This window comes from Hippocampus comes, unplaced genomic scaffold (assembly GCF_001891065.2).
Source record: "Hippocampus comes isolate QL1 unplaced genomic scaffold, H_comes_QL1_v1.1 scaffold333, whole genome shotgun sequence".
In the NCBI taxonomy this organism is placed as follows: Eukaryota; Metazoa; Chordata; class Actinopteri; order Syngnathiformes; family Syngnathidae; genus Hippocampus; species Hippocampus comes.
Window position 1 is genome coordinate 55,064 of NW_017805386.1, and position 11,375 is coordinate 66,438.

General features: G+C 52.2%; 2 protein-coding genes and 1 long non-coding RNA gene across 4 annotated transcripts in view; 1 reads left to right on the forward strand and 2 right to left on the reverse strand.

The window, feature by feature from the left end:
• The window catches only part of LOC109517716 (uncharacterized), a 27,833-nt gene extending 23,090 nt beyond the window's left edge, over positions 1–4,743 (reverse strand). The window contains exon 1 of the long non-coding RNA XR_002168599.1: positions 4,406–4,743. This is a non-coding gene — a long non-coding RNA (uncharacterized LOC109517716). The remainder of the gene's footprint in view (positions 1–4,405) is intronic.
• A 2,417-nt stretch (positions 4,744–7,160) lies between these two features.
• LOC109517706 (uncharacterized) lies at positions 7,161–9,158 on the reverse strand. Its single transcript, XM_019873030.1, has 2 exons — positions 8,416–9,158; positions 7,161–8,319 (listed from the first exon to the last, which is right to left on the reverse strand). The coding sequence occupies exons 1-2, from the start codon at positions 8,591–8,593 to the stop codon at positions 7,418–7,420; spliced, it is 1,080 nt and encodes a 359-aa protein (XP_019728589.1). The 5' UTR covers positions 8,594–9,158; the 3' UTR covers positions 7,161–7,417.
• A 985-nt stretch (positions 9,159–10,143) lies between these two features.
• The window catches only part of dipk1b (divergent protein kinase domain 1B), a 4,651-nt gene continuing 3,419 nt past the window's right edge, over positions 10,144–11,375 (forward strand). Inside the window, exons 1-3 of one of the 2 annotated variants that reach the window (XM_019873028.1) lie at positions 10,144–10,550; positions 10,859–10,972; positions 11,207–11,314. In XM_019873028.1, coding sequence (XP_019728587.1) covers positions 10,485–10,550; positions 10,859–10,972; positions 11,207–11,314 — 288 coding nt within the window. In that variant the 5' untranslated portion in view covers positions 10,144–10,484. The other variant, XM_019873029.1, reaches the window with a different exon arrangement.

The window sequence follows — 11,375 nt, forward strand, 5'->3', positions numbered from 1 at the left end:
CACAACCCCGCACGCTGCTTTTTGTCCCTTACCCAGGAGAGACTTCACAAAGATTTGCTTTTTTTTTTTCCTTCTCCTTTTCTTGTTGCTGCCGGAGACGTGAAAATCTCCAAAGAGATAATGAGCTTTGAGTGTGTGCCGGTGCCTGCGTGTAAGCCTCATCACGGAACTACTTGGAATGACTTCTCTGCGAATGAAAACACAACTCTTAAAAAAAAAATAAATAAATAATAATAATAATAATAATAATAATAATCTTTTTTCTTTGAACTTTTTGCCTGGAAAAAATCTCAGAAAAACCTTTTCTTTGATCAAAAAAGAAAATCTTTTCGATTTAAAAAAATGCTTTTTTCCTCATGAATTTTTTTTTTTTTCCCATCTTAAAATGGTTGCTTTTGATTCTTGGAACAAAAAACAAAATCTATTGCCTCTCTTTCCTCAAAACAAAACAAAAGACAAGACTCTTCACCTGTAAAATTACCAAAAATAAATAAAATGAAATGTTTGCATTTCTTCCCCATCCCGGTATGCATGATTGTCGTTTTTGTGGTCCTCTTAAAAGTTTTCCGTGTCCCCAATGAGAATTTTTGTTTCTTTGTTCTGCTCGTCCAGTCCCGTTTTATTTTTAGCTTTTGGCGCGGCGTCCGTTGGCCGTTCACTTCGCTCGTAGTCGCTCACGTGCCAACGAGATGCAACAACCTGAAACCTTTTTGTGTTTCTTCGAACTCCCAAGAGCACATTTGCAGCAGCTGCGCTCATTGAAAAGTGGTTCCGTTGCCTTTGAAGATAAACGGTTGCGATACGGTCATGACAAAAACAACAACAAAAAAAAAGAATCATAATAATCATAATCACGAGCTCGTGTGGCTTGAAGCTTTGCCGAGGAAATTGCCCGGCCGTGTTCTCTTCTTGATCGACCGACTCCGTCGCAGCTTGTGTACGATTTGCATAACACGCGACTGCGGTTTGCTTTTGTTCAGCAGCTCCGACAGCGCAGGGGGCGCAAAAAGAAAAACAAATGTCTGACTTTGTTTTCATGGAGAGACCAACCGGTGTGAAATCAACTAGTTGCCTCCTGCAAATTGTCAGGCAGACATTACCGCAAAAAGAGTACCATTGTTCTTCCGAAAAACGGAGTCCAAAAAAACGTCCAGAATGGACAGTCGTTCAAGCGGCCGGCGGCGCTTTCCCTTGTCGCTTCCCGTCACTGGCGGCAGCTGCGGTCCGGTTAAGCGTCGTCATGTTTTGACGGCCTCCCCTCCGTTCGCCCCGTGAAACCATCCGAGCCGACGCGTGAGCAAAGATCAAAGTCGACACGGACTGCCGCTTGTTAGCGCAAAAGCGAAGCGACGTGCGCGAAGGCCTGCCTCGTAGCATCCATAATTTAGCCCGGGGCGATGTTAAGATGCAGGGACTCGCGCAGCCCCCCCCCCCCCCTCTCTCTCGTCGCGTTTGGTTTACTTCCCCGCGGAAGACAAAACGTCTGCGGAGTCCGCCGAAGCTGCTGACGGGCTCATGCGACACAAGCTCGTGAACCAAAGCGCCACAAGCTGTATGGAACTTTGCAATTGAGTGCCTCTATGTAGCCACCTTTTCCCGCCCAGTCGAGGCTAACCACTTTCATCATTTTAACAGCGTTTGCCGTATGACCGGAAAGGAGCCCGATGGAGGCAAAGAGACGCTAGTTTGATGTGAATGCTCGAAAGCCGGCTTGCACGTGCCGCCACGTCCGCTTGGGTTGGCTCGCGTTCCAACATTTTGAATTGTTTGCTTGCGTGACGCGCTTCACGGTGGCTCCTAAAATGCTTTCGGACTCGAAAGAGAATTATGCGCCGGGGTCGGGAGACAGAAGAAATGTCCAAAAGACGGCAAGCAAAGTGGCTGAGTAACATCTTCCGTGCAGCGATCGTTTTGTCTGTTTCCCGATGAAATCGGAGTGAGAAGAGCTTATTGTATACAGAATACACACACCAGCTTAGCTTGCACAAGTTAGCTAGCGGATGAGTCAACAATGTTAGCTGAACGCTAATGTCTTGAGGCAAACCCCGAGCGCCGAAATGGCTCGAAACTTGATGTCCCCAAATTGTTTGCTAGCTCTGCCTCGGACTCGCAATCACGTCCGAGCTTTGCTGGCAAAAAACAAGTACATTTGGCTCATGAAATAGACTTGATTTTGTCTTTCCAAAAACGTTCATTGAAGGCTCAAATGGTCTTGAATGTTTACAAAAACATGCCATCTGCTACGAGTTTGTTCTCCGATCCCGAGAGGATTCAACGGGACACCTGAGCTTGTTCCCCAAGTCCCAATTCATCTTGTCACAAGAGATGAGAGAAAAACTGGATCACCGCCAGACATTTTTGTCCCCGGCGACCGAGCCCAAAACACCACCGAGGCATCTACCGAGAGTCTTCTCCCATCTGGATGACCCCCGACGGATATTGTTGACGTTGTTAGCTTAACGGCTAAGCAAAGCTCCCAGAGGCTAACGAATGAATTGATGCGACCAACCCGAGTCCGAGTTACTGTCGGTGGCACGCGTTCACAAGGCTGGCGACTTAGCTTGTCCAATACCAATGCTTAGATTCGAGCTTTTTTTCTTCTCTGCTCTTTATTTTGTGAACCTGCACAAAACACCGCGGGCCTTGCGACCAGGTTCTTATTCGTTTTTTTTTTTTTTTTTTTCAATCCACATTCTAGCTGGATAAAAAAAAATGATGGAAAAAAAAATCTAAAGTAGCACTGAGAACCTTTAGGCGCTACAGTGTCGTCTCCTAGCAACCAGCACCAAAAGGAAAAAAAAAAGGTGGGGGATGGGGCGGGTAGGCAGTGCAGAAGAAAAGGTGACAAGTCTGCAAAACGACAATTGAGCCAATCCAAAGTATATTTTTAGCCTCCTACAAAAGACAAGGTGTCAGGTTTTTCAGGGTTGAGACAAAGTGGATGAAAGCTCTCCAAGTAACCTGGAGCCGAACCCAAGCAGGCAATCTTGCCGGCCGTTGCGGCGGCGGCGGGATTGATTTGATTTCGATTTCGCTGCGGGGCGCTCCGGGCAAGCAAACTTTTCACAGCCTTTCCCTTTTTTGTTTTGTTGTGGTTGAGATGCCGGAGGCGACGCGGAAACGGTGAGAATGTATGGGGAGGACGCGCACGACCCCATTTTTGATGGAATTTGCCCCGAGCGCAATTCCATCCATTCACGGCACACGCCGAGCGATTCCATTGGCTCCAAATGATGACGGGAGCTCTGCTCCAGTTGCGATTCGAGTTCAACGATGACTCTGCAGCCCTTCCATTCCACTGCCAAAGCCGCCGACACGGCAATCGCGATGACGATACAAAGGGATTCCCTCCAATGACAACGCGACACTCTTGTCATACGATTCGATTGCGATTCCTTCCCAGAGCGCTTTGATCCGATGAACAATTGTTTGAAGGCATTCCACACGCGATGCGATTCAGTCCAGGGTATCGCGCGCTACGATTCATGCCCAACATTTCATTGACGAGGCCAATGGGATCCGATTCACTCCATTCCAATCTGACATGAGATGATACGAGACCGTTGCATTCAATTCCGCTATGAACAGTGTCTAAGTTCACTTCCTTATACCGTATAACCTTGGAAACGCCGACATGAACATAAGTTTAAGGTCTACCGGGTGAGTAGAGCGTGTGACAGGCTAATTGACCAGGAAAGGGAGAAAGCAAAAATAAAAGATTAGCAATGACGCATAAGTCATTTGAAACGAGCGATTTATTTCAACTCGCCGGTCATCCAAACTACCCAAAGGCAATAAATAGCACACAACAGCGGACCGACCACGCAGTGCAATATCAAAACTCAAGAGTGGTTCAAGCCCATCGACAAAACAACAACAACAATATCAGTGAATGATGATGAACACTCTAAAGCTAAAAACCTCATCCGATGTCCCCACTCGGGACCGAGTTTTGAAGGTCTCGGACCGTTGGGGGCCGGTTTGAGCGGAGCAATCATGTCGCCAGCGGCCGAGGCTGGGAAACGGCGGCCTCCATTCACAACACGCGTCAAGTTGTGTACTCACCGCATAAGTCATTTGAAACGAGCGATTTATTTCAACTCGCCGGTCATCCAAACTACCCAAAGGCAATAAATAGCACACAACAGCGGACCGACCACGCAGTGCAATATCAAAACTCAAGAGTGGTTCAAGCCCATCGACAAAACAACAACAACAACAATATCAGTGAATGATGATGAACACTCTAAAGCTAAAAACCTCATCCGATGTCCCCACTCGGGACCGAGTTTTGAAGGTCTCGGACCGTTGTGGGTCGGTTTGAGCGGAGCAATAATGTCGCCAGCGGCCGAGGCTGGGAAACGGCGGCACTCCATTCACAACACGCGTCAAGTTGTGTACTCACCCCTTTGCCGTCTGTTCGTCGAGGCAGCTTCCAACTGGTGGTGGGGGCAGGACTTGGGAGACAAAAACGACTCAAGAAAAAAGAAAAAATCCCCACATCGAATGCCACGTTTGTTCCTCCAACGACGTCCTCAGTGGCAGCTTGTCACGATCGGGCGAGTCCAGCGCTGTCTGTCCTCAACGGATCGAACAGTCAGTCGGGACGTTGGCAAAACTTGTCGGAAGTGAGCCGACGTCGCAGTGTAAATAATGAGCAAAGTTGTGAAGTTCAGATGGAACAAGTTCGATCTTGTTTAAATCCGAAGAAAATGTGGTCTCGGAGGGAGAGCACAGATTCGGTTTCATTCGGAAAAAAAGCATCATCGCCTCTGCGCCAAACAAGCCAACTAGCCCGCAGTTCCCGCCCCCTTTACCAGTGGCAGCCGCAGATTCGGTTTCATTCGGAAAAGCATCATCGCCTCTGCGCCAAACACGCCAAGGAGCCCGCAGTTCCCGCCCCCTTTACCAGTGGCAGCCAATTAGCAATTGCCCTTGACGGAGCAGCGAATGACGTCCCTCATTTTGGGCTGCTTTCGCTTCTTCCGGGTGATTTCTCACCAGCCTTTTTCGTTGTACTTTGCCGGTCCTGCCGAGAAACGTTTTTTGCTCGCCGTTGTCTGCGCTAGCCGGGATCCACTCCGATCCGGATCATAACAGCGACGCCATTCGTTCCGAGGATGACGCCAGACTCGGATTCTGATCGGATCGACTCCGATTGCATTCCGGTCGTGGCGCAACGCGATTCACTCCAATGACAGACAACATGGCACGCTGTTACTTTTCGCTTTCTATCATGGTACCATACGGCCATTCACTCCAGGATGTAATTCGCTCCATTTTGATATTATCATCAACTTCCAAAATGGCGCTTGACAAGATTTGCATATTCATTTGAATCAGTACGGCCGCTTCATTGTTCCCATGCATAAATCTTCCTTCAGTTTTTTTTTTCAGTTTAGGCCTCTGCAAATTTCCCTCGTTGCACCGTGCACGAATGCGCCCCCCACCCCCCCACACACACCACACACACACACACACACACACACACACACACACACACAACGCCAGCAGTGCCTGCTGTTCCATGCATATTTAATGGCCAACCTTTCACTCCAATTTTCACTGCACAGTCTGCGGGGGTCATCCTGGTCAAAAAGTCACCAAGACTCAGTGGACCAACGAAAACCTAAACAACAAATCCGCTCTTGCACAACCAACGCGCATGGATGGACAGCGGGTCGAGAAGCGAGGTCAAGATCACATCGAAATCAAGCATTTTTCACGAACGGCGGCAAGCGTAGCGTATCGTGTTAGCCTTCATTGGCTTAATCTGGTACAATACTGTCCACTTCGGCTCTGATACGTTCACTTTGAACACCTTCCAGAATGCCGCACGTCATATGTTCATGACAAGATCTCATGCGACGAGCTTGCACAATGGCACATCATTTGGGGGTTGGGGGGGGGGTGGAATCTATTGAACAGGCGCTGCGGTGTGCGGTCGATTTTAAAATTCATATGCGAGTGGACCGCGGGCTAAAATGTAAAAATGCTTCACTTTTGCAATCATTCGCGGTGAACCGGGGGCGCGGGGGAATCAATGCGTCTGCCTTGAGGGCGCCAATGAGGAGCGATCGTAAACGCGCTTCATTTTACATTCTGGAAGCCATCCCGCGATGATTTTTACATTGGCCATATTTGGGGTGCGGCGAAGAACGGCGCCGAATCAAACGTGCGCGTCTGAAGAAAAAAAGAAATGCAAACGCAACTGGAAAACACAGCGGCCCTCTGCTGCCCTCTGCGGGCCAACTGTATACATATCGTCGGATGGAGCGTCCCTGCTCTTTTCTTGACACGTCATGCGACGAACGCATTGGTGTCAAGTCATTTCAGGTGACTCAAATGCCTGTCATGTTGGGATTTGGATGCGTCCTAAATGACTCGGCCAGAGTAAATCTTGCGCTTTCCACGCTGCCCCGAGATTGCAGATTTTGATATGAAGCGTTATCAAGAGCTGCGACGGTCACGCTTTGTGGCGTGGAGGCAAAAGGGAGCCCGAAACGCCTGCAAGTAGTTCGTTTTTACCCCACCCCCAAAACTCAAAAGGAGGCAGGTGGAATGATCAAAATACGAAATGAACCAAGTCAACAACGACCAAAAAAAAAAAAAGGCAAGGCATGCGTCAAAGTCATTAAAAATCATCCTGACATGAAGCCAAACAGCACAAGGTTTACATGACATCAGCAAGGAACTGACAAAGACTGCAAGAAACCAGAGAGTGAAATACAAGCAGACTGACAGGACAACGACGCGCACCTGGACAAAACACAAGTGGCCGGAGGGAGCTGATTGGTTGTGCAAGCAGGCAACAGGTGGAAATGAAAAGCAGTCGGCGCCGCATCGAAAACAAACACGACAAAACATCAAACTAGGCGAACTCGTTTGGCACTGTTGGATTTATGGCAAGACCGAACCGCGGCGCTAACTTGCCTCAATGGAAGTTCCACGGTACCGCTGCACACATTATCTGGCAGATGCCTTTCAGGTACGTCGAATGGGATGTTCCATTTCTCTTGGGTACATCTCACAGATAGAATTGCAGATGCAGAGAAAAAAGAGCAGCAACAAAACCCAAGTGTTTAAAAACATTTTAATTTGGGCAAACTGACAGGGCACTCCGGAGTGCCATCGGCGGGACTCGTGTCCCGCTTGGAAGCAAAACCCCGTCTGAGAATTACAGCCGCCATCGAGCCTCTGACTCGAAAGCAGAAAGGTTCTTCGGCCCGCCGCCCGTTGGCGCGTGGGGGCCCGGACACTTTCGGTACCACCGCAGAAGTTTTGCTTTTGCCTCCAGATGAAAGCGCGGCGCTGACCGAAGCCAGCCCGAGGTGGCGCCATTTCATACGTACTCGTCGTCATATGGCGGCGCCTTGTCGTCGCGATGCGTGACGCCGTCGTGGACTCGATCCCACCGCTAAACTTCGTAGAGGTAGGTGGTGCCGTTGTTGTAGACCTTATCGGGCGGACCCTGGTCGGTAAAGGACAGGTAAGTATCGTTAGCCTCGATGGTAACGTCGCCCGAAAACAAGTAGGACCAAAAGTGTCCGCTATGACGGTCCACGCCGGCGTGGCAGATGACGGAGGAGAGGCGGTACGTCTGCTTGGTGTTCTCGTCCACGTCCATCTCCAGCCGCTCGGGCGAGTAGACGCGGTCGTGGCTGACCAAGCCGTCGCCGGCGATGCGGTTGACGAAGAAGGTCAAAATGTCCGGATGGGTCCAGAACTGCTTGTGGACCGTTTTGTGGCCGCACGCCTTGCAGCGGCCCCGCCGCCCGCCCGTGGCGCGCTTAATCAACGAGCCCAGCGTCTCGCCGTTGAGCGGCTTGGGCAAGGTGACGACGTTGCCCAAGTTGGAGACGGACGAGGTGGTGACGTGGCAGCGCGGGCAGCGGTTGACGTCGCGCACCTTGATGCCGGTGCGGATGCCGCAGCGGTCGAACCACGACAAGAGCGGCACCAGCAGGTCCACAGAGTCGTTGTTCTCGTACAGGATGAGCGCCGGGACGCGGTCGCAGAGCTCGGCCAGCGCCACGCAAAGCTCCGCCGCCGTGAAGCACACGCCCGGGTTCTCCAGGGCGCTCAGGTAGAGGCAGGCGAACGCCGGCATCTCCGAGAGTAAAGTCACGAACTGCTGGATGCGCTCGGGCAGCTTCCGCCGGACCACGTTGAGGTTCAGCGTGGCTTGCAGCGTGGAGTTCATCCAGCAGTTGTTGCAGTAGTTGGCGAAGCGGCAGATCTTCTTCAGCGGGCTTCTCTTTTGGTCGGCCGCCCCCGCCAGGGGCTCGTCGTCCCACATGTCGACGCTTCCCGCGCGAACTGTTGGGTTTGGCAAAACAGCGGCACGTTTTACAACAGCCGAGGCTCGAACCTCGCCGGGTGTGACGCATACGGTGGCGGAGGCGCTTTTAGTACCGGCGGGTGACGGCGGCTGGCCGCCCACGACGGTCCTCAGCGTTTTGGTGGCCACGGCTCCCAGAGCAAAACCCAGGAAGAGAAACGGCATGTTGCTCCCGAAAATCGCCCCGATACGATACCGACAAACAAACGGCCAAGGCGGCGGGGTGGGAGGACGATTCCCGCTTTGTGACATCACAGGACTGCGGTCATTTTTCTGTCGTCCGACATCACGGCCTCTGTGACACGACCGCCTCAAAAGGCCTTGTGAGCAATTTGCAGAGCGAGCCCCTCGGGCCGCGCCGCTCGATGCTGGCGGCGCGATTGATCCTGACGCAGTGCCGCCAACATCCGTTTGCCACCGGCGCCGCCTCGTCACGGGAGGAAGTCACGCTGTGGGCAGGCGGAGTGGAGGTCAAATGTCTCACAGTGACGTGGCCCAAAACGTTTGAACTCTCATTCAGTGGTCCGGACCTCCGCTCCGTAGGAAAATGTGACAAAAATACAGTACCCCCCCCCCCCACCCCCTCAGTTCGCCCCTCTGCAACTCACATGACTATGTGAGTCAATGACAGCACCCCAAAAAAAATGTTTAGCAGGGCCAACAGAAGTTGGCAGAGAAACACTACGCGAAGCTCCTCAACTCATTTCAGCCAAGTTCACGAGCAAAGTATTCTGTTGTCAGTCAATAATCAGAGGATCGGTTTCAGAATAAAAAGAGCAAATAGATGAATCGGTGCGCGCACACCGCAGACTACCATGTCTGGCTTATATTTGAGATCCAAAGCCACACCTTGGAACAGGCTCACGTGCTCACCACTCCGCATCAGTCATGTGTTTGGAATGGGGGAGGAAAGCGAGTACCCGGAGAAAAGCCACGCAGACAAGGGGAGAACAGGCAAATGCCACACAGGAAGGCCGGAGCCCAACGCCGCACCTCGGCACCGCGCTCCGCTCCGTAGGAAAATGTGACAAAAAACCAGTACACCCCCCCCCACCCCCTCAGTTCGCCCCTCTGCAACTCACATGACTATGTGAGTCAATGACAGCACCCCAAAAAAAATGTTTAGCAGGGCCAACAGAAGTTGGCAGAGAAACACTACGCGAAGCTCCTCAACTCATTTCAGCCAAGTTCACGAGCAAAGTATTCTGTTGTCAGTCAATAATCAGAGGATCGGTTTCAGAATAAAAAGAGCAAATAGATGAATCGGTGCGCGCACACCGCAGACTACCATGTCTGGCTTATATTTGAGATCCAAAGCCACACCTTGGAACAGGCTCACGTGCTCACCACTCCGCATCAGTCATGTGTTTGGAATGGGGGAGGAAAGCGAGTACCCGGAGAAAAGCCACGCAGACAAGGGGAGAACAGGCAAATGCCACACAGGAAGGCCGGAGCCCAACGCCGCACCTCGGCACCGCGAGGCCGACGCGCTAACCGGTCGACCACCGGGCTGCCCTATTTGAACAACATTCGGAAAAGGAAAATATGACCATTTTATGAAATAAAGTATGTATACTATGATTCCAAAAAATAGATTGCATGAAAATATAATCCGGTTAGATGACGAAAAATAATTTCTCTCATTGAATGAGGTCATTCAAACAAATGACCTCATTTTCCTTTGCGCTCAAAGGGCAGAGGCACGTCCCCTTTAAGAGGCGGGGCTTGAAGGGGGGGCGAGAAAGTGGAAAGAGGCGGAGCGGGGGAGCTCGACTGGGGGAGGATGCAGAAGAAGGCACCGGCAATTGTTTTGTTTTTATTTTTTTCCGTCGTCTTGAAAATGTTTTCCTTCCCCTCCCCCAGTGGTGTTTCGTTTTGATACCGGCGGGGGTGTTTTGCTTGTTTTGCACGTGACTCGGACGCAAGGAAGGGGGCGACGTGACGTCAGGCAAGGTGCTGGGCCGGAGGGGTTCGTTCTCTGCAGCTGCGTGGCGAAGATGCCGCACGCTTCGCGAGACGCGCGGCGCCCCCGTCGCGGCGCCGCCGCCGCGTCCGCGCCGAGGACGTGATCGCCGGAGCGAGAAGGAGCGGCGGAGGGGGGCGGCCGAGCGGCTTGTCGGGGCTCTGCGCTTTCTCCGCCGCCATGGCCAGAGCTCTGCGGCGGCTTTTTCATCTGGTGCTCTTCTGCCCTCTGTCCAAAGGCCTGCAGGTACGCCCGCCCGCCTCTGCGTGGATGTGTTCGGGTTCCATCAATCAATCACGGGTTGTTGTTTTTTTTTCCGTCTTGTAAACCTGAAATAATCCACGCGTCAATGCACACGTTGGTCTTTGCGGGCCCCGGGATTGCCTGGCAACAGTCCGGGATGTTCCCTCCCGCCTCTGGGTTGAAGTGAACTGGGAGTTGCCCCCCCCCCACCTCCCTCCCTTATGCGGAAAAGCCGAGATGGATGAAGGCGCGTCAAACGGACGCTGCGCACTTTGAGTCAAAGTCAATCCGTGTGCCGTCCCTCCTTCAAGGTGAAGTACCTGCTCTTGGCGTGGTTGGGCGTCCTGGTGGCCAGCTGGGTGCTCTACGTGCAGTACGCTTCCTACTCGGAGCTGTGCCGCGGACACGTCTGTCAGGCCGTCATCGTAAGTCCACGACCGGCTTCGGTTCCTTCTATTGATTTGCGCGTAGCCGCCCGGCATGTCGACGTGAGCGTCACGTCGCGCAACCGGAAAGCCTTCGGAAGGCAGGACCGTCACGTTTCAACTCCCGCAAAGGCTTTCAAAATAGGGACCGAATTTTTCCACCGGAGAGCAGAAACGCGCTCTTCTTCACCCGCTGTCCGTTTCCTGTGGCCGTCTTCCTGTTTCCTGCGTCAGTGCGACCACTACAGCAGAGGCGTCATCTCCGGGTCTTCCTGCAAGGCTCTGTGCGAGCACAAAACGCTGACGCTGCGCCACTGCTTGTCCACCTCCTCACAACATCAGGTAGCGGGGCCGCCGTCCTCGGAGACATCTCGTCATTTCTCCCGCCCGCGGTGTGCTGAAG

Coding starts and splice junctions, on each gene's coding strand:
- LOC109517706 (XM_019873030.1), bottom strand. CDS start 8,593: ATGTCACAAAGCGGGAATCGTCCTCCCACCCCGCCGCCTTGGCCGTTT. Junction 8,320..8,415: donor CCAGCCGCCGTCACCCGCCG/GTACTAAAAGCG, acceptor CAAACCCAACAG/TTCGCGCGGGAAGCGTCGAC.